At 50.1% G+C, this 27,988-nt stretch overlaps 2 protein-coding genes and 3 non-coding genes across 12 annotated transcripts in view; 2 read left to right on the top strand and 3 right to left on the bottom strand.

Moving 5' to 3' along the window:
* SHF (Src homology 2 domain containing F) overlaps window positions 1–23,560 on the bottom strand; it is a 30,891-nt gene extending 7,331 nt beyond the window's left edge. For 5 of the 8 annotated variants that reach the window (XM_073012135.1, XM_038009941.2, XM_008016759.3 and 2 more), the window contains exons 1-3: window positions 13,512–14,026; window positions 4,294–4,435; window positions 1,355–1,561 (exon numbers count right to left, since the gene is read on the bottom strand). In XM_073012135.1, the coding sequence (XP_072868236.1) occupies window positions 1,355–1,561; window positions 4,294–4,435; window positions 13,512–14,009 (847 nt within the window). In that variant the 5' untranslated portion in view covers window positions 14,010–14,026. Of the gene's footprint in view, window positions 1–1,354; window positions 1,562–4,293; window positions 4,436–13,511; window positions 14,027–23,207 lie in introns of those variants that run through there. The other 3 variants (XM_073012136.1, XM_073012138.1, XM_073012137.1) reach the window with 3 other exon arrangements.
* On the bottom strand, window positions 23,046–23,117 carry TRNAH-GUG (transfer RNA histidin (anticodon GUG)). Its single transcript has one exon. It is a non-coding gene; the product is annotated as a tRNA-His (tRNA).
* A 1,245-nt stretch (window positions 23,561–24,805) lies between the features above and the next one.
* On the bottom strand, window positions 24,806–24,877 carry TRNAH-GUG (transfer RNA histidin (anticodon GUG)). Its single transcript has one exon. It is a non-coding gene; the product is annotated as a tRNA-His (tRNA).
* Window positions 24,878–24,946: 69 nt separating this feature from the next.
* SLC28A2 (solute carrier family 28 member 2) overlaps window positions 24,947–27,988 on the top strand; it is an 81,085-nt gene continuing 78,043 nt past the window's right edge. Inside the window, exon 1 of the mRNA XM_073012140.1 lies at window positions 24,947–27,894. The gene's annotated coding sequence lies outside the window, so the exon portion shown is untranslated. The remainder of the gene's footprint in view (window positions 27,895–27,988) is intronic.
* On the top strand, window positions 25,544–25,615 carry TRNAH-GUG (transfer RNA histidin (anticodon GUG)). The gene has a single exon. It is a non-coding gene; the product is annotated as a tRNA-His (tRNA).

Raw genomic sequence — 27,988 nt, forward strand, 5'->3', positions numbered from 1 at the left:
ACTGGGCGGAGCCAACGCTGACCACACTAGGCTGGCCTGGTCAGAGGGTGGGAAGCTCGGGTGGCAAGCAGCAGGATGCAGGGTCTTGCTCTGCCAGCTCACGGGTCCCCTTCATCTGACCTCTTACAAGCCTCCAGGGCCCAAAGATACCAGGAACAAAGGAAATGCAGGACGAGGAGTGACCAGCCCCTCCCAGCACCACATCTGGGTTCCCGGAGCGTCCTGGCGCCCACAGCCTTGCCTCCCTTTCTCCTTTTCCCCACAGCCTGGGAACTCGCAGGCAGCGAGAAAGCGCCAGCCTCGCCTCAGGTTGTCAGGATGACTCAGACTTGGGGGCAGATGTTTTATTGAAATTTAATCCCCACCCCCCATCTTGAAAAGAGTGATGCCACTGGCGGCTGCTGGACTGCTAACGAGGTTTCCTAATGACGAGCATAGATTTTCCCATTAAGCAATCCAAACAGTATTGATTCTCCAAGGAGACTTCTGGAGATAAACGGCCCATCCTCAATGGTATGTGCTTTACAGGAAGAATATTAGAATCCTGTGGTTTTCCAGTCTGGCTGTCAGGGTGGGGAGGGCAGAGGAGGGCTGGGTCCAGCTCCAGGATGAGCCCCTTGCCCAAGCAGGGCAGAGGGGCATATGCGGGCAGGAGTGAAGTCGAATGACATTTGAGCCCTTTATGTTCTCCCTGAATCAAGGACCCAGGAGCAAAAGCCCTCTCCCTGCTCCGGGCTCTTGCTCCACCCACCTCAGACCGCTAACATGAACTTTTCCATGGTGGACTTGGACTTGGGATGGACAGTGGTGTGGCTGCAACAGAAGAAACCTGATCTTCATCTGGCAATCAAGGGATTTCTCATAGCCTCACTCAGCTCCTCAGAAATCTCCTTGGGGCCAGACACCCCTGGTCTGCCAAGGCCTACCACTGGGAGGCAGAGCCCTAGAATTCAGGTTACACCCATAGCTGTCTTCATTGTTTGAAGTAAGTGCCTTCTTTTGTTAAATGTAAGTATTTTAACACATGTCACGAGTTTCATAAGTTTGTTTTGGAATTTATTTTTAAATATACCCAGTCCCCAAAAGATAGAAGTCGTCTAAGCCTCTTAGCTTCCAAGAACTGGTGACGCAGGGCAATACCTTCATCCTTCTCCTGTACCCATTCCTTGACCCTAAACACAGTGCTGTGTCCACACTGCCAACCCCACTCCCCGCAGTACAGGACTCAACTACATTTCCCTAGAGTCCTGATCCTGGACCTCCCTGGGCTCCTAGGGTCCACTCCTTCCATTCTCTTGAGCCTGGAAAGCTGCTCAGAGGCCCCAGCTGACCTGCCCTCTCCAACAGGACTCACCTGCAAAGGCTTTGGAAATCCGCTCCTTCTTCCACTCCCAGGGCTGGTCATACTCCTCGGGGGGCCGCTCATCATCCGCTGGCAGGCGGGACTCCCGGGGCCAGGGGGCCCCCTCACCTTCTGGGGTGGCCTCATCCTCCTCTGGCTCATAGGGTGTGTCATACAGAGGCAAGGGCTGAGTTGCTGTCTCCTTGGAGCCCCGGATCTCTGCCAGGGCAGGGCAGGAAGGGAGAGGTGAGGGCTCAGCCTTGGCTTTCTGGCTCCCCTCCTCCTACAATGCTTCTCAGCAACAAGCCAGGCCTCCTTCAGAGGAGATGCCCTGGCTCTGAGGGGAGCTCAGCAACCACACATCCTGGGTTCCTCACCCTCAAAACACTTCTGGGTCTCTAAAAGCAAGGAAGCCAATGAAGGCAAGGGCAGGTGGGCACCAGAGTAAAAGACAGGAGAAGGATCCTGCAACAGTCAGTGAGGGCCGGGTAAAATTTATGAGTTTAGGAAACTGAGGCACAATCCTCCCGTTGTCCGCTTCCTCCCTGATGCCAAGTTCCATTTGTTTCCTTCTGTCTCAAATTACATCATTTCTTTTTATCTTTTTATCTTTTTTTTTTTTTTGAGACAGAATCTTGCTCTGTCACTGAGGCTGGAGTGCCCTGGCACGATCTTGGCTTACTACAACCTCCGCCTCCCAGGTTCAAGCGATTCTCCCATCTCAGCCTCCCGAGTAACTGGGATTACAGGCACCTACCATCATGCCTGGCTAATTTTTGTAGAGACGGGGGTTTCACCATGTTGGCCAGGCTGGTCTTGAACTCCTGACCTCAGGTGATCCGCCTGCCTTGGCCTCCCAAAGTGCTGGGATTACAGGCATGAGCCACTGCGCCCGGCCCGCAAATGATATCATTTCACAATCACGGAATTATTCTTTGCTGCGCAGACACCGTGGACCACCCCCGCCTTGAAACTTTCCCTTCGACAAGTTACATTCATCGCCATAAAGACCTCTCGCTTTGACATTCCATGGTTTCAAACACATCACCTTCTCCAAAACTAACTGGTTCTCTTTTTGGGATCACTGACCCAGCCCCACCATTATTTTGTCCTTCCTGACTATCTTGAATGCTAATATCTGACCTTCAGTTGTGTGGCCTCCTGTACCACTTCAGGTCACACAAGTCACATCTGCTTCTCCAAAGTGACTATTGGAAAGGCAGTGACCATCCTCACCAAGGACCTGGCAAATACTTTCTTTCTGATCACCCCCAGCTGGCCTCTCCCTAGATCCTCTCTTGGCCTCTGTTTCCCAAGACCAGGTCTTATGTATCTCTCCCTATCCTAATTCCTTGAAATATACACCCAGCCTCATGGCACTTGCTGCATCTGTATTTCCAGTCATTTGTGTCCATTGCCATAAAGACCTTTTGCTTTGACATACCATCATTTCAAACTGACCGCCTTCTCCAAAGCTAGTAGTTCTCTTATTGGGATCACTGACCCCAGTGGAAATATGATAAAAGCTATGGAGCTACTCCCCAGAAAAATGTGCTCCTATATTTTCACATATAATTTCAGGGCATTCATGGGGGCTTCATGGGGGCTTCCTGGGGTCCACACCCTCTGACCTAAATGGGGTAGTAAGCTTCTCACTTTCTCCATTTCTGTATACTACACTGTTCTCCTTGGACCTGGCCCTCCTTCATTCTTCAAATCCCATCTGTTCTTTGCCAATACCCAGTGACCTTCACCCTCATCTTTCCGTGTGTAGGTTACTGCTAGGGTGAACCTGCATTCTGCAGGCTCATGTTTCCAAGGGCTCTATGGAATAATATTCCTGGGATATTCTTGACCACTCTCTGCCTCCCTTACCACCTCTCCCAAGTAGGAAGAGCAGTTTATTGTATTGGTCAGTGAATGCACGCTCTCCTGTTCTTGAAGAGAAAGAACATTCTGGTTCACGCAGTCAGTGGCCTGCTCCTGCGCTGTCTTTGACCCCAAGCCCCAGGTACTGAAGAGCAGGCTCTGAGCTTGGATGGGGACAAGCTCTGGCTCTTCCTATGCAGGGTTCCCCCACTAGGCCTACTGAGTTGCTCAGGCCTGAGTGGGCAAGTTTAATTCTGTGGTGAAGTATTAAGAAGCCCATTGTGGTGACACATAAGCCCACTGTGGTGAACATAAGTAATGTTCTCTAATCAACTTTATCAGTAATAAAGCTGACATTTTCGTCCTATTCCTCTCTTGCTCAAGAATTCATTATGGCTCCACTCACTGTTTTGAAGCAAGTCCAAATACCTCATTCCAGCCTATGAAGCACTGCCCTGCCCGTCTCGGACTCTCTCATCTAGGTTCCCATGCACACCCAGTGCTAACATCATTTGCCCCTGAACAAACTTCCTCTCACCCTGCCTCAGGGCTGTGGCTTGGACAGACCCACCCCATCCTCTCTGATGACCCCTATTTGATCTCTTTCCCCTGGACTCTCTCTCAGCCTCTGTTCCCAAGACCGGGTCTTACTCATTTCTCCCTAGCCTCATTCTTTGGACTACTTGCCCAGGCTCACCCACTGTAACTACATTTCCAGTCATCTTTCTCCAACTGCCATGAAGATGTTTCGTTTCAAACTCATCCCCCCTCCCAAGGCTAGTGGTTCTCTTTTTGGGATCACTGATCCTCCCAGCCCTCGCCACTATCTTTTCCTTCCTATCTTGAATGCTTCTATCTGAACTTCAGTTGCATGGCCTCCTGTACTACTTCAGGTCTCATAGGTCACAGCTGCTTCTCCAAAATGACTCTGAAAGGCAGTGACCATCCTCCCCAAGGACCTGGAAAAGACTTTCTCCATATTTTCCAGGGACCAAAGAATCAGTCCTTAGACTTGTGAGTCACAAAGCCTGTTCTACAGAGCCCAGGCCTCAGGGAGCACCTCCCCTGCCCCTGTCACTCACCAGCCATCATCTTTTGAGCCTCATAGGGCTCCATGTAGCCATCATTTTCAGGGACCTTCTCTGGGGCTCCTGAAGCTCCTGCTGAACCTTCACCAGTCTCCTGAACATCAAACGGGTCCGCATAGTCTTCTAGGATTGCTAGCTGTGGGAGGAGAGTGAAGACAGTGGGCTTCAGGGAGAGGAGGGGCAACTCTGCTTCTCCCAAGGTACTCTGTCCATGGGAGCAAGAGTCCCAAGTAGGCTGCCTTCGACCCAGACCCCCAGGTACTCAAGGACAGGCTCTGAGCTTGGATGGGGACAAGCTCTGGCTCTTCCTTTGCAGGGCTCCCCAACTAGGCTGCCAACCAAGTGGTACATCTTTTTTTTTTTTTTTTTTTTTTTTTTGAGATGGAGTCTTGCTCTGTTGCCAGGCTGGAGTGCAGTGGCGTGATCTCGGCTCACTGCAACCTCCACCTCCTGGGTTCACGCCATTCTCCTGCCTCAGACTCCTGAGTAGCTGTGACTACAGCGTGCCACCGAGCCCAGCTAATTTTTGTATTTTTAGTAGAGATGGGGTTTCACCATGTTGGCCAGGATGGTCTCGATCTCTTGACCTCGTGATCCACCCGCCTCGGCCTCCCAAAGTGCTGGGGTTACAGGCGTGAGCCACCATGCCCGGCCCCAAGTGGTACATCTTTTCCACTAATTTTGTGCCTCTAGGCCATCTCCTAGGCTAAATGGCCAGAAGGAGGCTAATGGGCCTCAGGTCCTGCCTCAAGTCAGGGACCAAGCAGGACCAGAGCCTACACCAGATGGTTCAACAAAGGGAATTACTTCAGAGAAACAGTTACAAAGGTGTTGGAAGAGTTCAAAGAGCAAGCAAAGAACAGTGAGACAACTCAGAGATTAGCATGGTCCATGCCTACGAGGGCACTTCCAGGTGGTGAACAAATAAACAGCTGCTCATCATCAAGGAAGGGAAGGTTGAGTACTCACTTTTTCAGTTCTGCTGATGGATCCTCACAACCCCTGTCATGTGGGTATTACTGTCCCCATTTTAAGGAGTCAGAGGCTCAGGTAAGTTAGGGAACATGTCCAGGACCATTCTACATAAGTAGAATTGGAACCCATGCCCTTTGTGCAAAAGGCTGCCAACCTGCCACCAGGGGGCATCTTGGCTGTCCTGGGAGAGAGAATGCTGGATGGAGCCAGCTTTGGGGCAGGCCTGAAGTTGTGCTGAAGTCCCTGTGGGTCCTGGAGGGCAGGGACAGGAAAGGCTTCACTTTGGCCCTTCACTTCCCACACTGCCCCTTTCTCCCACACAAGTGGCTCACGGCCACTCCTCTATGCCTGCTGCCATTCAACACAGAGTGAACTGCAAACCACACACTCCGAAGAGGCGCTCAAGGTGCTCGGGGCGGGGCGCAGCTGAGGACAATAAAACCTTTCTCCAAACTGGGCTTGGGCTTCTCCTGATGGGGCGCTGGCTGAGGCAGAGACTGAGCCCAGTTCACCCAAGGCTGCCAGCACCCCGGGAGCACTGCACCAGTGGGTTGACAGGCGATGACAGGAGGTGGCTCCAGGGCCTGCGGCATGGGGAGAGGCCACTCTTGCCTTTCCTTAAATCTCAGTCTAGGCTTTGATTCAGAGCCAGATCAGGGCTGTAGGAGCCAGCTGGGCTGGGAGGCCGTGGGGTGACTGGCCTGCTCTGGGTTAGAGGAACTGGGAATGGTGACCACTAGCAAGGCAGAGATGAAGAAAGGAAACTGTCCGCCCCGGAGACCCCTTCTGCATGTTCCTTCGACCCCGCTATTCCCTCTGAGGCACCTCCCAACGGCTCCTACCATCTCATCTGGGCTCTTCAGCTCCCACCTTGTTCTATTCATGCCCTCAGCTACTTTACCACCTCCCTTGCATCTCTGCCTGCTTGTGGGATAACCACCATCTCAGATCATCCCATTACCACCACTGGGCTATCCATACCTGGGACTCTCTGTCATTTTTGTCTTTCCAGCTCCAGTAAGCACCTGACGTACAGTAGGCACTAGACAAATGCTTCTCCTTGATTACCGCCTGTCTCCCCTTGGAGGCCTGCACCCCTAGTCCTGCTTCCGCCAGGAAGTAGAGAAAATAAATCCACTCACCCCTACCCGCCCAGGCTGCTTCCTCCCAGGCCAACTGGCACCCACAGCCCCACCCTCTGACCAAGGGGGCTCTGTGGTCAGCCCACCTTCGGTGATTCTGCCAGTCTGCAGCCAGCATCACACTCTTGTGGCAGCCGCTCAACAGTGTCTGATCAACCAATACATTATCCTTAAACCTTGCGACGTCTCTCCAGTGCTTCAGGAAAAAGTCTGTAGTTAAAGAGATTTGAAAGCTTCCACTTTCCTCTTTAGTTTCTCTCTACTCACCTTGGATCACTTTGTTACCAGAAAGCTGCATGTTCTTTCTACTTCAAAGGCTTTCCCTCTGCCTGGATGGCTTTCTCCTTCCTCCTCAAGAGCTAACTCTTATAGATTATTTCTTTAGAAAGCCTTTCAATACTCCCCCAGGCCTGTTAGGTGTCTCTGTGCTGGGCTATTATCACACTGCATGGTAAATATTTGTTTTGTTCCATGTCTTCCGGCAGACTGTGAGCTTCCTGAGGGCAGGAACCATGTTTACTGTCAAATTCCTGAAAGCTCTCTGTAAATATGTGTTAACTCCATTCACATAAAACAGGAAGAATGGACAAAGGAAGTACTTTTCCTTGTTCACTCAGCAGAGGAAGCATAAATCTGGATTGGGTGGGGTCATATGAGGGGACAGTCTTTCCAAGCGAAGCTGTGTCATCAGAAGCTGCTTGGCCGGCAGAAGTAGCTGGTCCAAGCCCCCGATATTCCACCCACCCCTGCTCCTCCACTCCATAGATCCCCTCCAGCCTCTCCCTCACCAAGCCTGCAGGCAGCACCCTTCTTACCCAAGTCCTGGGCCCATGCCCAGAGCCGCGACCCCTCCCAGGCTGGCGTGGGCCTCCTCAGCTCTAGCCTGCAGTGCCCGTGGGCGCCCCGGTGGCAACTCTGCAGGCAGCTCAATGGCTCCTCTGTTCCATTGCTGGCTCCACACCCAGCTCCAGGAAGCCCCGGCCCCACACCCTGGGCTGGGATGCCCAAAGGAGCCGCCCACAGGGCTGGGAGTCAGGAGCAGCAGCAGAAATGCCAGTTGGGAAGGATGGCAGGACAGGCACCCACCCTGGGCACAGAAGATCCTGGGCAGAACCCAGGCCTGCTTTCCTGTGGCTTCTAGGTCCCCAGGATAAACTGCTCGGTGGAGGAAGCTGCCCCTATAGGCTTCCGACCCCTTTGACCTACCCTAATTTGTTGTTTTCTTTATGGTCCCTTTGCCCCACTCTGACGTGCTCACTACTGTATCCTGCATCAATCTCAGGGCTAGCACACAGTAGATACTCAATGTATACTAAGGGACGCTCAACAGGTGTCCTCTCCAGACTCCATCCTCTGGAGTGACATCACCTTTCAGATCCCTATTCACCTTGACCTCTAATGGCTGCAGGATCAGGCTCTCAGCAGATCTACATCTGAATAGAAATCAAAGACTGTGGCGCAAAGGCCAAAGGGAGGAATTGTCCGCAAAGGACCTTTGGGGAAGACACCTAAAACCACGGCTGGTATTTAGGCACACTCTCTGATAAAGCCAGAATGCTGCTGAAATGCTGAAAGATTTCCAAATTAGTAGGTAAAGTATCTACTACCCAGAGGATCCCGTCCCTCTCCTTCCTGCCACCCGGCAGGGTGCCTCCAGGACTCTGCTATTGTGTCTGTTCCAACTGGGCAGTGCCCCTCCCAGAGCAGCTGTCATACTTTGAATCTCCTTCCTGCTCAAGCCTCTCCTGTGGTAGCTAGCAGGCCCGCCATCTGGTTCCTCTTCCACTCTGCAATTGGGCCAAGCAACACATTCTTGACCCCCACCACGGGGCTCCAGGGGGGTGTGGATCTAGGAGGAGCAAGAGGGGCACGCGTTACAATGCATGCCTTGCTCTGCAAGGTCCCCAAAGTCTACCACTGCCCCCTCCTCTGTTTCTTTAGCTTACATTGAGTATCTGGAAACCTCTTTTTATCTGTAGACCTCTGTCTTTTTATCTGTAGAAAAAGGATGGTAATAGTACCCATATCATAGGGTTGGGAAGAGGAAAATTAATTTGTAAAAGTTCTTAGCCCAGAGGCTGGCATGGAGTCAGTACTGAACAAATGTTAGCTCTGAGGATAATCTTTTACATTCAGGTATTAAGGCCTCAGAATTTAGGTGCTTGTCCAGGGTATGCAGCTTGTCAGCAGCAGAGACAAGACAGGGACCCTGGCTTCCTGACTTGTAGTGTCTTACTACAGATTTTCCAAACATTTGGGAAATGCAGCATCTTCTCTCCTCTATTTGTAGATTTAAAATACACTTTAAATCTAAGGAGTCCTGCAGCAAAGAAATCAGTCTAATTTTGTTTAATCCTGTAATTTCTCAAAAATGTTTAACCATGGAAGCCCTTTGTCACGGAAAATCTATTAACTCGTTACAGTTTGGGAAGTAATGGTACATTACTTACCTTCCTCGAGATCAAACTTTTTATACTCATGGTTCCTGCTTATTGCAATGTCCTTCTCCTATTTTATCTGAGAAATCCCTTGACATAAAACAAATGTCTTTCCCTTTTCTAATTACAAGAACAATGCCTTGTTTATAAAACAGTCACACATTCCAGACATGCAGTCGATCCTACCAACCCTCATAAGACCCTTGGGTATGTCTGGTGCCACCTTAGGACTGGGGAGCAAGTGGTGGTCCCCAGCATTCAGGAAGTGGTAAACTCAGTACAGAACATACCCCTCATTCCTTCCCTAAGAGTCTGCTTCCTCTTGTTCATTAGCAAATGCTTAGTGAATACCTCCTCTCTGCCAGGCACCTGGTGGTAGGTGCTGAGGGTCCAGGCATTGGGCTTACTCTACTATCTGCTGGCTGAGAAACCGTGCAAGTGTGACTCAGCATTCCTGTGCTCTGGTTTCCCCATTTGTAACCTGGGGATAGTAGTAGAATCTTCCTCACAGGATTGTTTTCAGGATCAACTGGTCTAACACATGTCAGCTGCTTCAAAATGGTACCAGGCACAAGGGAACTGCTTAGTAAATGTCAGCCACCATATTATTAAAGACAAAAAGACCAAATTTCTGAGTCCTTCTGAAGGAGGCCCATAGTGATAGACACAAAATAAGCTCCAAGTTGTGAAGCCCTAAGGTTGGGCACCAGGCTCGGGGGGCACCCACAGGCCCACCACATGCAGGGTTTGGGCCCCACTTTTGCTCTCACATAATATGTTGATTCTGTGGTGAGGGCTAATGGAGTGGGCAGCAGGTACCCCTTCAAGCCCTGGGCCCCAGCCAGGGCTTGCTCAGCCTAGCCAGCAGCTCCCATCCATGGTCCTCAGGTTCCCAGCTCCCAACAGGCAAAGCGCCAGAACTGAGTTGTCACTGAGTCATTCACTAGCCAAGGTAAGAAGCACAGATGTCTTCCAGACAGAGTTGGTGCCGCACTGTGGGGTGACGGCACTGGGTGGAGTGGTCAGGCCTGCCATCCAGTCCCCCAGTAGCTGCAGGCCTCAGCCATCCTCAAAGCAGCAATGGCAGCACAGATGGCTAGCCTGTGAGGTTTAAGAGATTTAATGAGTCTACAAAAGTTCCTTCACCTGGACTCCTCCCTTCTCCTCCCTTCCTTCCCCAGACTCTCCTCCTCCCTCTATCTCCATCTGCAAGATAAGCAGATCGGACCTACAGACTCTGTGGAAGTCCTAAGAAGGAACAGTAAAACAAGCAAGCAAACAAACTCCAAAAAGGCAAGCACCAGGTCTTCCAGGTGCTGTGTCCCTTTCAGCGCCTAATGACATACACTTAATGAACACTGGCTAAGGCATGGTCCTACATTGACTGGCAGCCCCGATCAATCCTTCGAACCTCAGGGCAGGAATGTCTTGTTCAACTTCAGATGCCCTCACTGTATCCCTCACTTAACTCTTCCTACCTCTGTCTGTTTCCTCCTTTCCAAATCTGTGCCTGGAGGATCCAAGTCCTGTGGATATCATCTGTGAGATACAACTGTTTTTTTAAGTTCTTAATATTTTGGGGCTTGTGAACCCCTATGAGAATCTAAGAGCTATACTTTTCCCCAGAAAAATAGGAAATATCTGCACACAATTTCTGGAGGTTCATGAAGCCCAGGAACCTCTCCATGAGCTAAGAAGAGCCCTGGTTTTAATCCAGGGTGCCTGACTGTCTTATTGTCCATGTTACCTCCCCACCCAGCCCCAAACATGTATCTTGGCATGAGGGAGGCAAAGGACACACCACACAGATGGTCACAGACAGCTCAGAGCTTCGTCCAATCAGAGCCCTGTTCCCATATCCATCCCCTTCCCTAATTACACCAGGTTTTTCCTGCTGAAGGTCTGAGAAAAGGGAGCAAAGCAAGGGAAGGCCCAGCTCTCTAGCCCCCCTGCCAGAGCATGGCCTGGGGGCCAGACAAGGGCCCAGCATCATGAAGAAGCTCTTCCTCTGGCCAGATGGCAAGGCCCTGCCTGCCCGTTGCAGGGCGCGGCTCCTGCTGCTCCCACACCTGCCCTGCTAGGCCTGCCCAGATGGCCACCCCTGCGCCCCTGCCAACTACAGCAGTGGGTCCCAGGATGGGCTGGCAGCCAGAACCCCGCGTGGAGAGAAGGCTAATGGTCCTGAGCCCCCCTGGGCCTCTCAGGGTACTGCCCAGGACCTGGTTCTCTCCTGCCCCCATACTAACTGGGTTTCTGCTCAATCCCTCTGGCTTGTCATAGAAATACCTCCACCCATTCCATCAAATCTCATGACCCATCCCTTCTCAGAGGGTTCTGACTCCCCCAGCCCCAGCCACTGGGTTCCAGAGGAGAGAATAGGCCAGCACAAAGCACATCCCTGTTCCCAGGCCTCATCTCATGTCAGGAGGAGACCTCAAAGCAAGCCAGGAGGCCTGAGAGAATGAGGAACAGAAAACAGTGAGAAAGTGGCCACATAGTACATAAACACCAGCTCCACTGGGCCACGGGGCATGCGCCAGCTCACATCCAGGAGCAGCACCTCTTAGGTTTAGGGTAAGGGACTCAGGCACCTTGTCTGAGCTTTTCCTAGGGGAAGACTCAGACCCCAAACTCTGCTCCTAAATGGGTGGTGAGCTGCTCTCTCTAAATGGTGGGAGGCCCCAGGTCAGGGCCCATAGAGATATAGCATCCCTGCCCCGGGCCAACTCAGATGGCATCCTGGGTCTTTCTCATCACACCCATTAAAGAAACCACAGATTGTATGGCTCCTGGGAGAGCCTGCTGGATTTCATTCCTGTCCCTGTAGCTGACAAAGGAGTCAGACATCTCTTGGCCCCTAAGTCTGAAAAGCACACAGATCACAGGGCTGACCCAAGCTGAGGCACGGAGGCCCTTGGCAAGAAGAGGCTGTGAGTCTCTGCATGGAACTGTGTGGGTGCAGCCCCTTCCTTGGGGGTGTCTGGGAAAATGTGCAAGGGAAGCTGCGGCTAGGGGAGTCCCTGACCCTCAGGCCACCCTGATAATGGACAGTCACCATTCAGGACATATTTATGCACCCTTCTTTATGTCAAGCATTGTGTCAGGCACTTGGGAGACACAAGAAGACATGGTCCGTGTCCTGGAGGAGCGCATGGCTTGGTGGGCAGCCTATTAGGTCATCCAAGCCACTGTAGAGAGGAGAAGGGCCAAAGACAGCTCAGGCCCATGTTGCCTGTGCCAAACAGGCAGTGGTTAGAGAGGAGGAGACCGACTGGTCAGTGGGAAGAACAGGGCCTACCCCTCTCTCTGCCTCATTGTCACCACCTCCATCACATCACACAATAGCGGGGGACAAGAAGCAGACAAGCACAGCCTGGGAGAAGTGCCCTTGAACCTTCCTCTGCAGAACAAGTATCCTGGCCCGGGATGGGCAGCCATGCCCCATAGCAAAAACTAGGGGAAAAAGAATTTGCATTCCTGAGGCTTCTGCTCTGGCCCTGACAGATCCCTCTCATCCAGGAAATGTGGCGGAACGGCGCTCTCTCAGCTAAAAAGCCTCAATCCTGGAGCCAACAGATTCGGAAAGCAACTCTGCACTCCAATCAAATACAAATGTTCTCTGCTGAGGAGAGGCGGGTAGGCCCCAGAACTGAGCTCCCGGGGCGAGTGAAGAAGGACAACAGAGCCAAGGCAGCCCACAGAGTCATCATCACAGAATTGAGGGGCCTGGAATGGCTTTCAGCTCTCACTCTGCCAGGGAGGAATAAGGCCGACCCGAGTCAGGGCAGGGCCCTGAGGCATGGTGGATGTCCTGTTCTCCTCCCTATCCTGGTGCCTGCAGACCCAGGAAAAGCTCCAGCCTCCCTCAGAATGGACCCGGGGGAGAGGAAGGCCAGGAGGAGAGGAGGAATGGGCTCAGCTGCTTAGCCCCATGTGGGCAACAGGTCCTGAGCACTGACTATCCTCATACCTGATAGGACAAGGGAAGGAGGAAGGAGTGGGCCTGGACCCCAGGAAGCCCCCTTGGCAATAACTGTAAGCTGCCTGTCTTGGCCTCCTGAGAACAACAGCCCATAGGGCAAAGGCCAGTTCGTGCTGTGTCCGCAAGGAGAAACCCGTCTTCACCTCCTTTCTGGGGCTTCGGCACCTGCAAGGATGCTTAGGCTGGAGAAATAGGAGGAGGAAGAGGAGGAGGAAGCAAAGAGGCAACAGGAGGGAAAAGCTTTGTGCTGGCTATGCCCTGGGGGAAGGGTCAGAGATCAAAGGGCAGTGAGCTGCTGCTTCCAGAGGGGCAGAAAGGCCATCAACCAGTGGGGGTTGGGAGGTGCGCCTCAATTCCCGCTAGAAAAAGGCTCACGGATCAGGCTGGAGGGGGCTGCGAAGTGCAGAGCCAGCCCGGGAGGGGGAGGGTCACCAGTCCTGGGGCCATTACAGGGAATGGGGCAGAGGGGCAGAGTTTGGGGCTTCCGTCTCAGATGAGTCGGCTGAGAACCTGAACAAAGGTGGGTGAAGGCTCGGAGCCCGGGGGTCAGGGGCTCGCGTCTGCCAGTCGCTGAGACACCGAGGGGCCCGAGTCAGGCCACCTTTGTCCCTCTCGCGACCTCCAGACCCCTGACCGCCTCCCCTCCCCGCCATCCCGGCCCGGCGCGGCACTCACCCTGTCGCTGCTGGCTGGGGGTCCGGAGATCCGCTCATCAGCAGGGGGCGCCGGGGGCCCCGGGGTCTCGACCCGAATAAGGCGGTGTGGGGGAGAGCCGTGGCGCGGGGGCGGCGTGGGGCCGGGGGCGGCAGGGGTGGCGAGGGTGGCGGAGCCGGACGACCCCCCGGAGTAGGGGTCTTCGAAGTCGCGCTCCCGCTGCAGCCTGTAGGCGGCCAGGATGTCCGGAGGCGGCGCGGGGGGCGCGGCCGGAGAGGGCGCAGGGGGGCGGTAATCCGGCTCAGGGGGAGCCGGCTTGCTGCCCCCTCCGCCGCCGCCCCCCCCGCGGAAGCCCAGGTGCTCCCGGAGCCACTTGGCTACTCCGCCGCTGCCGCCCCCTCCTGGGCCGGCTCCCGCACCCCCGGCGCCCCGGCGGGACCCCCCTGGGCCGCCCCCAGCGCTCCCCTGGGCCCGCGGCCCCGGCCGGGAGCCCGCCGGAGGAGCTCCGCTCAGTAACATGGGGCCCGCCAGACTGAGCGAGGGGAGCGCAGCGGCTGGTGGGGGGCGGGGGAGGGGGGCGGGGCTCCGCCGGGCGGGGAGGGGGCGGGGCGCGTCAGTAACAAGGGAGAGGCGGGACTCGGCTCCCTAACGGGGTCTTCCTCCTCGCGTAGCTGAGAACAGCAGACGCGGGCTTCCAGCCAGTGTGGGCACACAAGAAGTGAAGTGGGCAGCCCTGGGGCAGAGGATGCGACTACTGGACTGAGGTTGAATCCTTCACGTGTCGCTACGCGATCCCTTGTGGGGCGCGCATCCATCCCCATCTGTTCTTTTCCCCAGCTCCCAGGTCGGGCGAGACGCAGAGAGGGGAGCCCCCAGACTCCTGACTCTAGGGCGCCTTCCGCCTCTCCTCTTCCCTCTCCCAGGATCTCGCAACTGGGAAACTATAATCTAGGAGGAAAACCTAGGCGGGCAAGAAAAGGGGCTGTTCTGTAAGATGTGTCTGTAAGCCTCCTCCTCCCGTGCTACCTTGGGAGCCCCACAACCTCCTCCCACCCATCCAACCCTACGCACTGCACATACCCGAACCTATGTTACTTCCCAATCCAGGCAAACACATCTCACATCGCATACAAACAACTCCCTAGAGACGCCCACTTCTCCCGTGTCGTTTCCACACACGCCCTTCTCACACGCAAACAGCCCTCGCTCAAACACCCCCCACCCACGGGAGCACCTGCCCAGAGCGGGCCCACCCAGCCCTGACGGTAGCATGCGCACGCACGCAGAAATCCCTTCCAGCCACATCCCGGGCTTCATTGTCAATCAGATTAGTAACAGAATGGAAACAGACAAGTCAATAAATCAAGTCTAGAAACAGTCCCAGTGTTGTCTATCACCAACTCCTTATCCTCTCGAGGCTTGGATGCTTAAGTGGTAGGCATTTTTGTCTCAGAAATAAAGCCACTTCCGACTGGGCGCGGTGGTTTACGCCTGTAATCCCAACACTTTGGGAGGCCGAGGCGGGCGGATCACGAGATCAGGAGATCGAGACCATCCGTCTCTACTAAAAATACAAAAAAATTAGCCGGGCGTGGTGGCTGGCACCTATAGTCTCAGCTACGCGGGAGGCTGAGGCAGGATAATCGCTTGAACCTAGGAGGCAGAGGTTGCAATGAGCTGAGATCGTGCCACTGCACTCCAGCCTGGGCGACAGAGTAAGACTCCCGTCTCAAAAAAAAAAAAAAAAAAGAAAGAAAGAAAAGAAAGAAAGCCAGTTCCTCACCATAAATGTAGCCCTGAAGCCAACACCAACATTTGCTTTTGGCTCTGCTGGGAAAGTAGCTGCCTCACCTCACCTTACCCCACTCCCTTTCCCCCACTGCCTCAGTGTCTCCGCACTCCTAGGTTCATGTCTGCCTTTTTTTTTTTTTTGAGACAGAATCTCACTCCATGGCTGGAGTACAGTGGCGCGATCTCAGCTTACAGCAACCTCCACCTCCCGGGTTCAAGTCCTCCCACCTCAGCCTCCCTAGTAGCTGGGATTACAAGCGTGTGCCACTATACCTGGTTAATTTTTTGTATTTTTAGTAGAGACGGAGTTTCACCATGTTGGCCAGGCTGGTCTCGAACTCCTGGCCTCAAGTGATTCACCCGCCTCTGCCTTCCAAAGTGCTGGGATTACAGGTGTGAGCTAAGGGCACCTGGCCATGTCTGCCTTTTGAGGGCGCAAAAAGCCAAAAGGCCCCAGAGGAAAGTAGTTCAAAGCAGGGGGTGTAAAGAAGGATGTAATGGCAAAACTGTGAATGTCCTGGGATTCCCAGGGCCTCAAGTCTCAAAATATTTGTTGAATTCCTGTTTTGTGCAAATTCTAGTTGGGCGAGGTGGTTCACACTTGTAGTCCCAGGTACCCGGGAGATTGAGGTGGGAGAAGTGCTTGAACCCAGAAGTTCAAGGCTGCAATAAGCTATGATTGTGCCACTGGTCAGACAGTGCTGCTTGTATTTAGGACAGTGCTTCTCAAGCTTAAAGTGGACACTAATCTCCTGGGGATCTTGTCGAGTTACAGATTCTGACTCTCTAGGTCTAGCTGGGGTGGGGTCCCAGGTGATACAGATGGTGCTGGCCCCAGACTACATGTTGATTAGCTGGACTGTAGGCGATATTGGAGAATCTGATGTTGTACTTGGTTTTATGAAGTATAATAGAGAGAATACGGAGCGTATTTTCAAAATGTGCAGTTAAATTGACTAATGATGCAAAACAAAGCTGGACATAGAGATGATAAATACAGAAGAATGGTCCAGTTAATGTATATCAGAGTTTCCATGGTCACCAGGTGCGAGGGCATGGATAGGTAACTAATACGAAATCCAATAATTGTGGGCCATAGCCAAGTATTTGGGGAAGGTACTCAATGCTACTGATCCTTGCTTTCATTATCTCTGGAAAGGGCATGATAATCATTGAGTGAGGATTAAGGGAGATGATGAATATGAAAAAGGTTTGAAAACTGTAAAATGCTCACAGTGGAAGGTGTGACATGAGTTAAACTGCTTGACAGCTCAGAGGAATGAAATCAATCAAGTCTGCAGGCTTCATGCAGGACAGGAGGTAGACCTGAGCTGGATAGGATTTGGACAGATGAAGCAAAGGAGTGAAAGGTCAGCATTAGCTGGACAAAGGCATAGATGTGGGAACCCACACACCATAAAGAAGGGGAGTATTCATGGTGGGAAGAGTAGGAATAAAATTAGATGGGAAGGAGGAAAGATGTCATAAAGGTAGGGTTTAAACAATAATTTCAAAATTATAATAACTTGTGTGCACCATACACTTACTCTTGTTTTAAAAGATCTGCTAATGTACTTTCCTCCATTACCAGAGTGTGAGCTCCTAAATGCAGGCAGTTTGAGCACCTCATGGGGCCAGGCAGCTTGAAAGGAACCAAGGATACAGAGGTGAGGCCATCACAGCAAGGCTTCTCTGAGTATTGGGGGGAATTTTCTAGATTCAAATTCTGTTTACCTTTTCTTTCCTTTAGAGATGAGGTCTCACTCTCTTACCCAGGCTGGAGTGCGGTGGCACAATCATAGCTCACTGTAGCCTTGAACTTCTGGGCTCAAGTGATTCTCCCACCTGAACCTCCCGAGTGTGATCCGCCTTGCCCAACTAATTTTTAATTTTTTGTAAAGATGGGACCGCAGTATGTTGCTCAGACTGGTCTTGAACTCCTGGCCTCAAGCAATCCTCCCACCTCGGCCTCCCAAAGCACTGGAAGTACAGGTGCACACCACCACACCTGGCTAATTTATTGTATTTTATTTTCTAGAAACAAAGGTCTTGCTATGTTGCTTTGACTGGTCTCAAACTCCTGGCTTCAAGTGATCCTCCCGCTTGGGCCTCCGAAAGTGCTGGGATTACAGGTGTGAGCCACTGCACCCAGCTTAGATTCAAATTCTTGCGCGTTAAGCAGTTCGCCATAGTATCAGGATTCTGTAAGGAAGATGGGTGCTCCCACCACCAAGTGCAGAGCCTCTCACATGGCATCGGTTTAACAAATGTTGAAATGGACAAAGACAATTTATCTTTCTTATTCTTAGTTTTATATAGCTATAATTGTGGTATACACATAATTTTGTATCTTTTTTAACTTAACATTGTATCATAATTTTCCCATTTTTGTCATGTAGGCTTATTTTCTTCCAAAATTTTTGGGGAAACTATAAACCCTACAGAAAAACCCAAAGAAAATATAGTGGAGGCTGGGCACAGTGGCAGAAGCCTGTAATCCCAGCACTTTGGGTGGCCAAGGTAGGCGGATCACTTGAGCTCAGGTGTTCAAGACCAGACTGGGCAACATGGTGGAAACCCTGTCTCTATTTAAAAAAAAAAAAAAAAGTAAGTGTAGTGTAAACCTACTTACCCTTCAGCTAGATTCATCTCTTTTTAAATTTTGGCATATTTGCCCTATTCCTCTCCTTTTTCTTTCATTTTCTTACCCACTTGGTACAAGTTGCAAATATCATGACACTTCGGTTTTACATACTTTAGCAGGCATTGCCTAAAAATAAGGAATTCTATCAGGCTACAAGATGATTATCACATTTAGGAAATTTAATATTTATGTAATACTATTGTTTATCATACAATCTTTATTAAATTTTTTTATTTTTCCTGAAAGTGTCTTTTATAGTTTTTTTTTTCTTTTTTTGTTTTTAAAACATTTTTAAATTTTCCTTCAGGCAGCCTCCTGAGCCAGAGTAGGCTCAGAGAAACTCCCTACAGTTTTTTTTTTTCCTGATTCCAGATGTTTGTTTATTTATGTATTTATTTATTTATTTATTATTTTGAGACACTCTCGCTCTGTCATCCAGGCTGGAGTGCAGTGGCGCAATCTGGACTCACTGCAAGCTCCGCGTCCCAGGTTCACGCCATTCTCCTGCCTCAGCCTCCTGAGTAGCTGGGACTACAGGCGCCTGCCACTATGTCCGGCTAATTTTAGTTTTGTATTTTTAGTAGAGACGGGGTTTCACCGTGTTAGCCAGGATGGTCTCAAACTTCTGACCTGGTGATCCGCCTGCCTCGGCCTCCCACGGTGCTGGAATTACAGGCGTGAGCCACTGTGTCCAGCCCTGATTCCAGATTTAATTAAGGTTCCCCATTTCATTTGTTTGCTAAGTTCCTTTAGTCTATTTTAATTTTGAACAGTCCCTTACTCTTTTGTTGCTAGTTTTGTTTTTCATCACATTTATCCTTTTGAAATATCCGGGCCAATTTTCATGTAGGATGTCCCACATTCTGGACTTTTCCATAGTTTCTTCATGGTTAGATTCAGGTTACACATTTCTGAAAGGAGCACTACGTAGGGGATGTTGTGGACTTTTTAGTGTGTTACACCAGAAGACCCATAATGCCCATTTGTCCCTTTATTGGTGATTCTAGGCTTGATCACTTGATTAAGCTGGAGTCCACCAGATCTCTCCACTTTACAATTTAAAGAAAGCTGTGGAATGATATTCTGAGATCTTTTAGCTGTTTTCTTCAAGCAACATTTTACCCCGTGGTTTTGTCCCCCACATTGATGATCTATACTTACATTTGCTATTACACTGAGGATTGCAAAATAGTGACTCTCTAATTCTGTAATTCTATGAATTCAAAATATCTGAGACAGGTCTCAACTAATTTAGAAAGTTTATTTTGCCAAGGTTAAGGATGCACCCATGACACAGCCTCAGGAGGTACTGAGGACATGTGCCCAAGATGGTCACAGCCCAATCAATGTGTATAAAATGTACATTGGTCTGGTCTGGAAAGGTGGGACAACTGGAAGCCAGGAAGGGGGCTTCCAGTTCACAGGTAGATGACAGACAAATAGTTGTATTCTTTTAAGTCTCTGGTTAGCCTTTCACTGAATACACAATATACATGTGAGAGGAGAGGAGAGGAATAGTCACTTATGCCTTAGTCTGGTTTAGTGAAACAACAGGGCAGAGGAAACAATCAGATATGCATTTGTCTCAAATGCATATAATATTCAATAATAAGCCTCAGAGGGATGGTTGAGTTCCACAAGGAAATTCCTCGTGGGCAAATTGGAGGAAAGTATGTTAGTTTTTAGAATCTTCGTAGCTATCTTATTTGGGAATAAAATGGGGCCAGGTGCAGTGGCTCACGCTTATAATCCCAGCACTTTGGGAGGCCAAGGCGAGCGGCCTTATGCAGGCTTCATGCAGGACAGGAGGTAGCCCTGAGCTGGTAGGATTTGGACAGAAGAAGCAAAGGAGCGAAAGGTCATTTCCAAGCCAAGAGATCAGGAGTTCAAGAGCTTGAGCTCAGGAATTAGAGACCAGTCTAGGCAACATGGCGAAACCCCATCTCTAACAAAAAAAATTAGCCAGGTGTGGTGGTGTGAGCCTGTAGTCACAGCTACTCAGGAGGCTGAGGTGGGAGGATTGCTTGAGCCTGGGAGGTGGAGGTTGCAGTGAGCCGAGATCGTGCCACTGCACTCCAGCCTGGGCAGCATAGTGAGACTTTGTCTCAAAAAAAAAAAAAAAAAAAAAAAGATAGGCAGGATTGCCTGACACAGTTCCCAGCTTGACTGTTCCTAGCTGGCGTTCTTCTGTAAAAGAGAGCTTTCTTACCTCTCCCCCAACCTCCATCTCCACGGAGTGAATTTTTTTAAATTCAACATGATATAATCCATTACTATCACATTATTATTCTTTTTGATGCCCAAATTACCCAAAATTTGGCTATTGGGAGCCTTTTCAAGAGGCTCCTGTGTTCTTCTTCTGTTTTGTTTTGTTTTTTTGAGAGGGAGTCTTGCTCTGTCGCCCAGGCTGGAGTGCAGTGGCGCAATCTCGGCTCACTGCAACCTACACATCCCGAATTCAAGCGATTCTCCTGCCTCAGCCTCCTTACTAGCTGGGACTACAGGCGCCTGCCACCACACCCAGCTAATTTTTGTATTTTTAGTAGAGATGGGATTTCACCATATTGGCTAGGGTGGTCTCAAACTCCCAACCTCAGGTGATTCGCCCTCCTCAGCCTCCAAAGTGCTGGGATTACAAGCGTGAGCCACAGCACCCGGCCTCCTGTGTCCTTTTGACTTGGTCCCATTAATGTTTAAGCTTTTCCGTGCTTTCTCACACAAGATGTTCCAGAATCACTTTGCACTTCCCCTGCTGCAGACTTAGAATCAGTCATTTCTTGAAAGAAATCTTACTCCTTTTAGTTGGGAACGGTATTTTAAAATTGACTTTTTACTTTGTAATTTTATTTTATTTTTGAGACAGGCTGTTACTTTGTCTTCCAGGCTGAGTGCAGTGGTGTGATCACGGCTTACTGCAGCCTCAACTTCCTGGGTTCAAGCACGCCTCCCACCTCAGCTGCTCCAGTAGCTGAGACTTACAGGCACGCACCACCATGCCCAGCTAATATTTTGATTTTTTTGCAGAAATGAGGTGTCACTCTGTTGCCCAAGCTGCTGTCAAACTCTTGAGTTCAAATGATCCTCCTGCCTCGGCCTCCCAAAGTACCAAAATTATAGGCATGAGCCACCGTGCCTGGCCTGTAACTTTAAAATGATTATTTAATATAAATAATTTAAATAAATTTAATACAGCAGCAGAGATACTGCTCCTTTAAAGAGCAGGGCTACCCCATAGGCAGTGTGCCCAGAGCAGCCTCAGGCCACATTCTTGTTTCCCCTCTCAACCTCCTAAAGTTGTGCATATTTCAAGGCTAAATCCTTAGCCTGACTGGTTTCAGATGAGGCCACATCTCCAAAGACTGTCCTAGGTCCTTCCTAGGATTTCACTGGAGCCCCAAGTCAGTTACTTTTACCAACTTTCTTTTTTTCTTCCCTCCTTACTATAGAGTTAAGAGGAAAGTGCACTATTTCTCCTGGTCATGTCCCTATCAAGGATAATAAAAGAAAAAAAAGAAAGAAAGACCTAAAAGGGCTACAAATTACTAGAAAAATAGGAGCACACACTTTTCTTTTTAGTGGAAATACAGACTATTTCTATTTGATATGAAAATAACATGATTCTGTGTTGAAAGGACACAATTTAAAATGCAGCAACTCTCACCTATAATCCTAGCACTTTGGGAGGTCGAGGTAGAAGAATTGCTTGAGGCCAGTTCGAGGCTGCAGTAAGCCAAGATTGCTCCACTACACACCAGCCTGGGTGACAGAGCAAGACCTTGTCTCTAAAAAAAAGCAAACCTGGCCATTTCACTCATTATGGACTCCATAAGAAACCACTGTTCAAATATTTATGGAGAGACTGTGTGCTTGGAACACAAACATATGTTAAGATCCAGTCCTTCAATGAGCTTGAATTTTGAGTTTTCTAACTGTAGTGGTTTGTGACTTAAAGTTGGATCCTGATAATAACGGAAGGGGGACATGGGAGTAGAGAGTCTCCAAATGGCCTGCCAAGTCAAGTTCCTCTATCTTACTCCAAATTCAAGATGCTTCCCTGCCCTTCCCACCTGAAATCAAAATAGGGCTACTTCCTAACAGAGCCCAGGCTCCCATCCAAAGGTTTATATTGGGTATAGTAAAGAGTCCCTTTCCCCTATCTTACCAACACAAACTGTTTCCCTATCTCCCCAGCCTGGAGTCAGGGCCGGGGGGGAAAAAGAGGAACAGGACCAGAAATAGGTAGAGATTCACACCCCTCAGGGTATGTGAACTCTTCCCAGTAAAGGGAGATTGCCTACCAATACAAACCTATCACCTCATGTTCTGTTCACATTCCATCACCTCAGGAAAAAAAAAAAAGAAAAAAAAAAAGAGCAGGCAAGCGAGAGCACATTGTTTTTATGCACAAAGCAAGGAGGAATACATTCACATACATATATGCATATATAAATATGTGTTCATACAAGGACTGTTGTGGAAAGTTATAGTGGAAACTGAAAATAATTGGTGGATAGGGTGAAAAATGAAAAAGAACTGTACTTTTTAGTAGACTTTTGTGCATGTATTCGGTATTTAAAAATAAATGCCCAGAGATTCCGTCTCGAAAACAATTTTTTTTTAAATTAAAAAACCAAAAAAAACAAAAATTATCCAGGAGTGGTGGTGCACGCCTGTAGTCCCAGCTACTTGGGAGGCTGAGGCAGGATAATCGCTTGAACCCGGGAGGCGGAGGCTGCAGTGAACCAAGATCGCGCCACTGCACTCCAGCCTGGGCAACAGGAGAGATTCTGTCTCAAAAATAAATAAATAAATAAAAATAAAAATCAATGACTCAATAAAAAATGTACATGAAAAGAAAAAAATCACAAGGTCATGGGGGAGCTGTTTTGCTGGTGTGGAAAGATTCAGAGAACGATATTTGGTAAGAAATGGATTATAACTGCTTGGTCTGAAGCTGCATCAGAGGATTATATGAGAGTTACTGAAGACGGCGATCCTCGGAGTGGCTCAATTTTCAAAGGAGAGAGAAACATTGGTTCAAGTGAATTACCATTTATATAAAATGTTACAAACAAGTGGAAAAAAACGCCGAGCCCCTTGCCGTGCCATTGTTCCCACAATGCCGTGACTCGGATTCGAACCGAGGTTGCTGCGGCCACAACGCAGAGTACTAACCACTATACGATCACGGCGAGCTACCGGGGACCCGTAGGTTTCCGCTTCCGATTACCCTCTTCAACAGTCGTAGGCCTTCCCAGTTTGCGCGTCATGAAATGTCCTACTTCTGGGGCGGAGTTCCAGCCTGTCGCTGAGTCTGATAACGCGCAGGCGCGTTGTACTCCGCCAGTTGCTTTTCTTCCTCTGTTTTGGCCCATTAGCCACGGGCGGTGGTGATGATGACCTGGGCTCCCTGTGAGCGCAGTGGAAGTTTAGGGGAGACCGCGCGAGCATCCAGGAATGGGGCTGGGCGAAACTCAGACTCGCCTTGGGGGATGCCCATTTCGTATGCCACGGAGACCCTTGCCGCCACCCGTGGAGGGTTCCGGGCCTGCAGGGGGCGCTCCTCACGGGTCCTCCCTCCTGCATCCTCCAGCGGTGACCCAATGCCGCCTCTGTGGAGATTGTGGACGCCCTAGAACCGGGTTCCACATAGAAAAAAAATCAACAAACGCATCTCCCCATCTTCCCAACACCCACTTCTTCCAGCCTCTCATACTTCCCTGACCGCCCTGACTCCTCCTTCCTCAATGCCCCCGATATGCCAGGTGCCCACCTAGGCTGTGTCCCGGGGCGGCAGCAGGGACTAAGTCCTGTTTTAATTATTGTCCACCAGTGCTCTCGCCCCCACGGCGCCTAGAACCGGCCGAGTACACAGCAGGCACTGGCTATTTGCTAAACTCAGAACGTACCATTGGTATTTAACAAGCGAATTCCAGACAGACCATCTGCCTCTCCGGTGTCACCCGCTCCCATCAATCTTCCCTGTGCAGAGCCGCTGGAGGGATCTTGCTAAACACGATGTAAATATTTTCATTCCGGCCCTCCTCACCCTCACCCCTGGACGGCAGAAACTTTGTCTGCCTCTTCCAGCTCATCTCTTGGCCCTCCTTCAGGGTCGTTGCCCATTCCTCAATTGCACTCATTCACTCTACACGTCCTTGAGAAGCGCCTACTACCTGTCAGGCTAGAGCCTTTGGGCGTTGTTGGGGTGGGGACTTACAAAGAAGACAGAAGACTTATAAAGAGGAATTAAGACCTTTACTTTTTGGTGAAACCCCGTCTTTACTAAAAATACAAAAAAATTAGCTGGGCATAGTGGCGGATGCCTGTAGTCCCAGCTACTCGGGAAGCTGAAGCAGGAGAATCGCTTGAACCCAGGAGGCGGAGGTTGCAGTGAGCCAAGATCGAGCCACTGCACTCCAGCCTGGGTGACAGAGCAAGGTTCCATCTCAAAAAAGAAAAAAGAAAAGAAAAGAAAAAAAAAGATTTTTCCTTTTCAAGACTCCCTTTATCCTGGCTGCCTGACAAATTCTCATTGTGCCTTTAAGAGCTACTTTGATCCTCACTTCCTTTGCTAAGCCTTCTTTTCCTATCATTAGGAATCTGCTACCAGGGCTTCCGTGGAAATTTATACATACGTCTATAACACTCTTTAGACTGGCGAGTGCTCTGTGCTTTGTCTCCAAGAACGCGCCCGGGCTCAGAGGACCCGGAAGCCTATAGCTTTCCAAAGTCCAACTTAGCCAGAGCCAGCATAAACGTCGCTCTCAAATGTCACAAGGAGATCGGGGTCCATTTTCCACAATGTTGTGAACTCAGGATTAAAAAACGGATTGGTACAATAAAACGTGGCCCCCTTGCCGTGCCATTGTCCTCACAATGCCGTGACTCGGATTCGAACCGAGGTTGCTGCGGCCACAACGCAGAGTACTAACCACTATACGATCACGGCGAGCTACTGGGGACACGGGGCCTCGACTTGTCGCCTGAACTCTTCTCTGTTGAAAGCCCCGCCCCCTTGCAATGTCATTGATTTGTCACTGTTTATTCTCGCCTATCTCCACCCTCGCAGCCATCTGAGGGCACGCAGGCGCATTAATCTCTGCTCGCCCGATTCTGGTCCACACTTGCCTGCGGACGAGACACCCCGGTTTCTCCACCGTGGAGGCTGCTCTCGGGGTTCCTCTTATCCCGCGCCTCAAGGAAGTTTTGTGGTGGTGGGTCAGAACTGATTTTCCTTGTTGTGAAATTTAAGAGACAGCTCCAGTCCCAGCTAAAGTCGTTCAGTTAGCATGATAGCCAGGGCATGGTGAGCATCAGAGAGACTTCGGGTCAGCATTCCGGCGTTCCCCAGGGGCTTCACACCATTGCAGGCCCGGACTCACAGGAATCCTTTGGTTGCAAAGCGCTTTCATATCCCTTCTTTTGCGGTCCGTGTGTACAGCCAAGAGGAGACTTCGGGCTAGGGAGCCCACAGCGTTCCCGGCTGCTGTTGCAGGTGAATGTGGGTGCCAGAGGAACCGGTAGATAATGGAAACTTAGGAAAGCTGGAATGGCCGCCATCTAGACGAGAAGGGCAACACTGGGTCACCTGCTCGTCGTGGCGTCCCAGTAGCTCGCCGTGATCGTATAGTGGTTAGTACTCTGCGTTGTGGCCGCAGCAACCTCGGTTCGAATCCGAGTCACGGCATTGTAGAAACAATGGCACGGCAAGGGCGTCTTTTTAGACTGGGAAAGCCACGTTCTTCTGGGAAGCTAACTCTAAAAGCTGCTACTTGTCATAAGGCCAGAGCTGAAATTATAATGGACAATTAAGTGTGCACAAAAAGTTCCATGGACACTCTGGGGCTTTCCTTTCTGTTTTTAATTTTTCATCTGCTAGTGAATCAGTCATCCCCCACCTTCCCCAATATGTGATTATTTTCTTTTTGTGTAGCTTCTGTGTGGTACTCTTTATTTTACCCTTGTCAATGATCAAATCATATGTTGGGTCCTCTAAAATAACCTCACACTAGCTAAAACCTCAATACTTTGGGGACAAACGGGTGACAGGAACAATGTGCAAGCATTAATTAAGGGTTAGAAGAATGCAGATTAGACCATACGCTGAACCATGCTTGCTTCAGATCCCATGAAAGTGAAAAATATGACTGCACTAGAGGTGCTGGTTCCTGTAGCCACTGTGAGGGGTGCTAATGAGAGGTTTGTGGCCTCCATCTCCACAGTCTCCTAGGTGAAAGGAGGTTTTCTCCTGGAGGGTTTTCCCGTAATCTACCTCAAGTTTAAGCACATTTTCTTTGCTTGTTTTATGTGGACCTAAAAAACCCAAACTCAACAAATTCAGGTCTGTCATTTGGCATTAGGCAAAATGGAACTGAGTTTTGGATTTGACTTTCAGGCAGCTAGTGGCAGCTATGTCACTGTCAAGGAGGGGATGAGAGGGGACTGAGGAATGAGCCTCTCCAGCTCCTCTCAGCTATCCTGAGGGTGGCAAGGCAAATCCAAGATCATTCCTGGGAGAGATAGACATTGCAATGGGGTTGCGCCCCCTCTACCCACAATCAATCAGTAAAGAATGACTGAACAGCACTTAAAAGCAAGGCACTGGCCTCGCGCCTGTAATCCTAGCACTTTGGGAGGCCGAGGCAGGTGGATCTCTTGAGCTCAGGAGTTCGAGACCAACCTGGGCAACATGGCGAAACCCTGTCTCTACCCAAAATACAAAAATTAGGGCATGGTGGCGTGTGCCTGTAGTCCCAGCTACCTGGGAGGCTGAGGTGGGAGGCTTGCTTGAACCCAAGAGGCAGAGGTTGCAGTGAGCTGAGATCACACCACTGCATTCCAGCCTGGGCAACAGAACAAGACCCTGTCTCAATAATAATAATAATAATAATAATAATAATAATAATAATAATAAAAAGGCAAGGCACTGCTGGGGGGCTGTAATCTTCTCAGGTCTCCAGTCTCCCAGTTCCCTACATTTGGTGGGTTTAATGACGCACAACAGGATGGCTCAGACCACGAGAGTGTTCTGTGCAAAATAGAACGGGGAAAGGTGAGCCTGAGAACTTGCCAAGCTTTGCATGACTGATTCAAGAGTTATATGTCTAGAAAATCAACATTGTCAACAACAAAAAAAGAACTGGCCAACAGGAAGGTGGTGGCTTATATTCCTCCAGCCCCCCACCAAATAACTGCCTTGACAGATTTCAATCTGTGAACTGGAATAAGGTGTCAAGGTGGGATGCCAGGAAAGGCTCTGGCTTTTCCCCTGAAGACCTGCCCCCACTGCCCTGCTGCAGGTGCTTCGGTAGGCAATGAGCTGCTCCCACATACTGAGGAGAAAGTCAGGAGTAGCCACTCTCTAAGAGTACTACAAGGAAAAAGTGTCAACCAAGAGGCTAGGCATGGTGGTTCATGCCTGTAATCCCAGCAGTTTGGGAGGCCAAGGTGGGAGGATTGCTTGAGCTCTGGAGTTTGAGAGCAGCCTTGACAACATGGTGAGACCCTGTCTCTACAAACAATTCAAAAATGAGCCAGGTGTGGCGGTGTGTACCTGTAGTCCGAGCTACTCAGAAGGCTGAGGTGGGAGGATTACTTGAGCCTGGGAGGTGGAGATTGCAGTGAGCCATGATCATGCCACTGAACTCCAGCCTGGGCAACAGAATAAGAACCTGTCTCAAAAAAAAAAAAAAAAAAAAAAAAAAAAAAAAAAAAAGAGTCAACTAATAAAACAAAAATCACAAAAATTCACCATCTGAGATAACCTGCTAGCCATCCATGTCTGAGGTCGGGAATGCTGAAGAAAGCTGAACTGAAAATGTTGTATTGCGACCTAGTTGCAGGAAGAGTGACTCGAGGGGAGGGTGCTCTCCTGCACTGCGGACTAATGGCCTTTTTGGCAGCTACACAGTAGTCCAGAAGATGGGCACATCCGGCTCTCAACATTTCATAACATCGTCTTTTGAGGTCAGTCAATTTTCCTTACAAAACAGACTTTGATAATGACTTCCCTACAGGAAAAAGCATTGCTTTGAACAAGCTTATTGGCACTGTTCTCCTA

Source organism: Chlorocebus sabaeus, chromosome 26 (assembly GCF_047675955.1).
Source record: "Chlorocebus sabaeus isolate Y175 chromosome 26, mChlSab1.0.hap1, whole genome shotgun sequence".
Classification (NCBI taxonomy): Eukaryota; Metazoa; Chordata; class Mammalia; order Primates; family Cercopithecidae; genus Chlorocebus; species Chlorocebus sabaeus.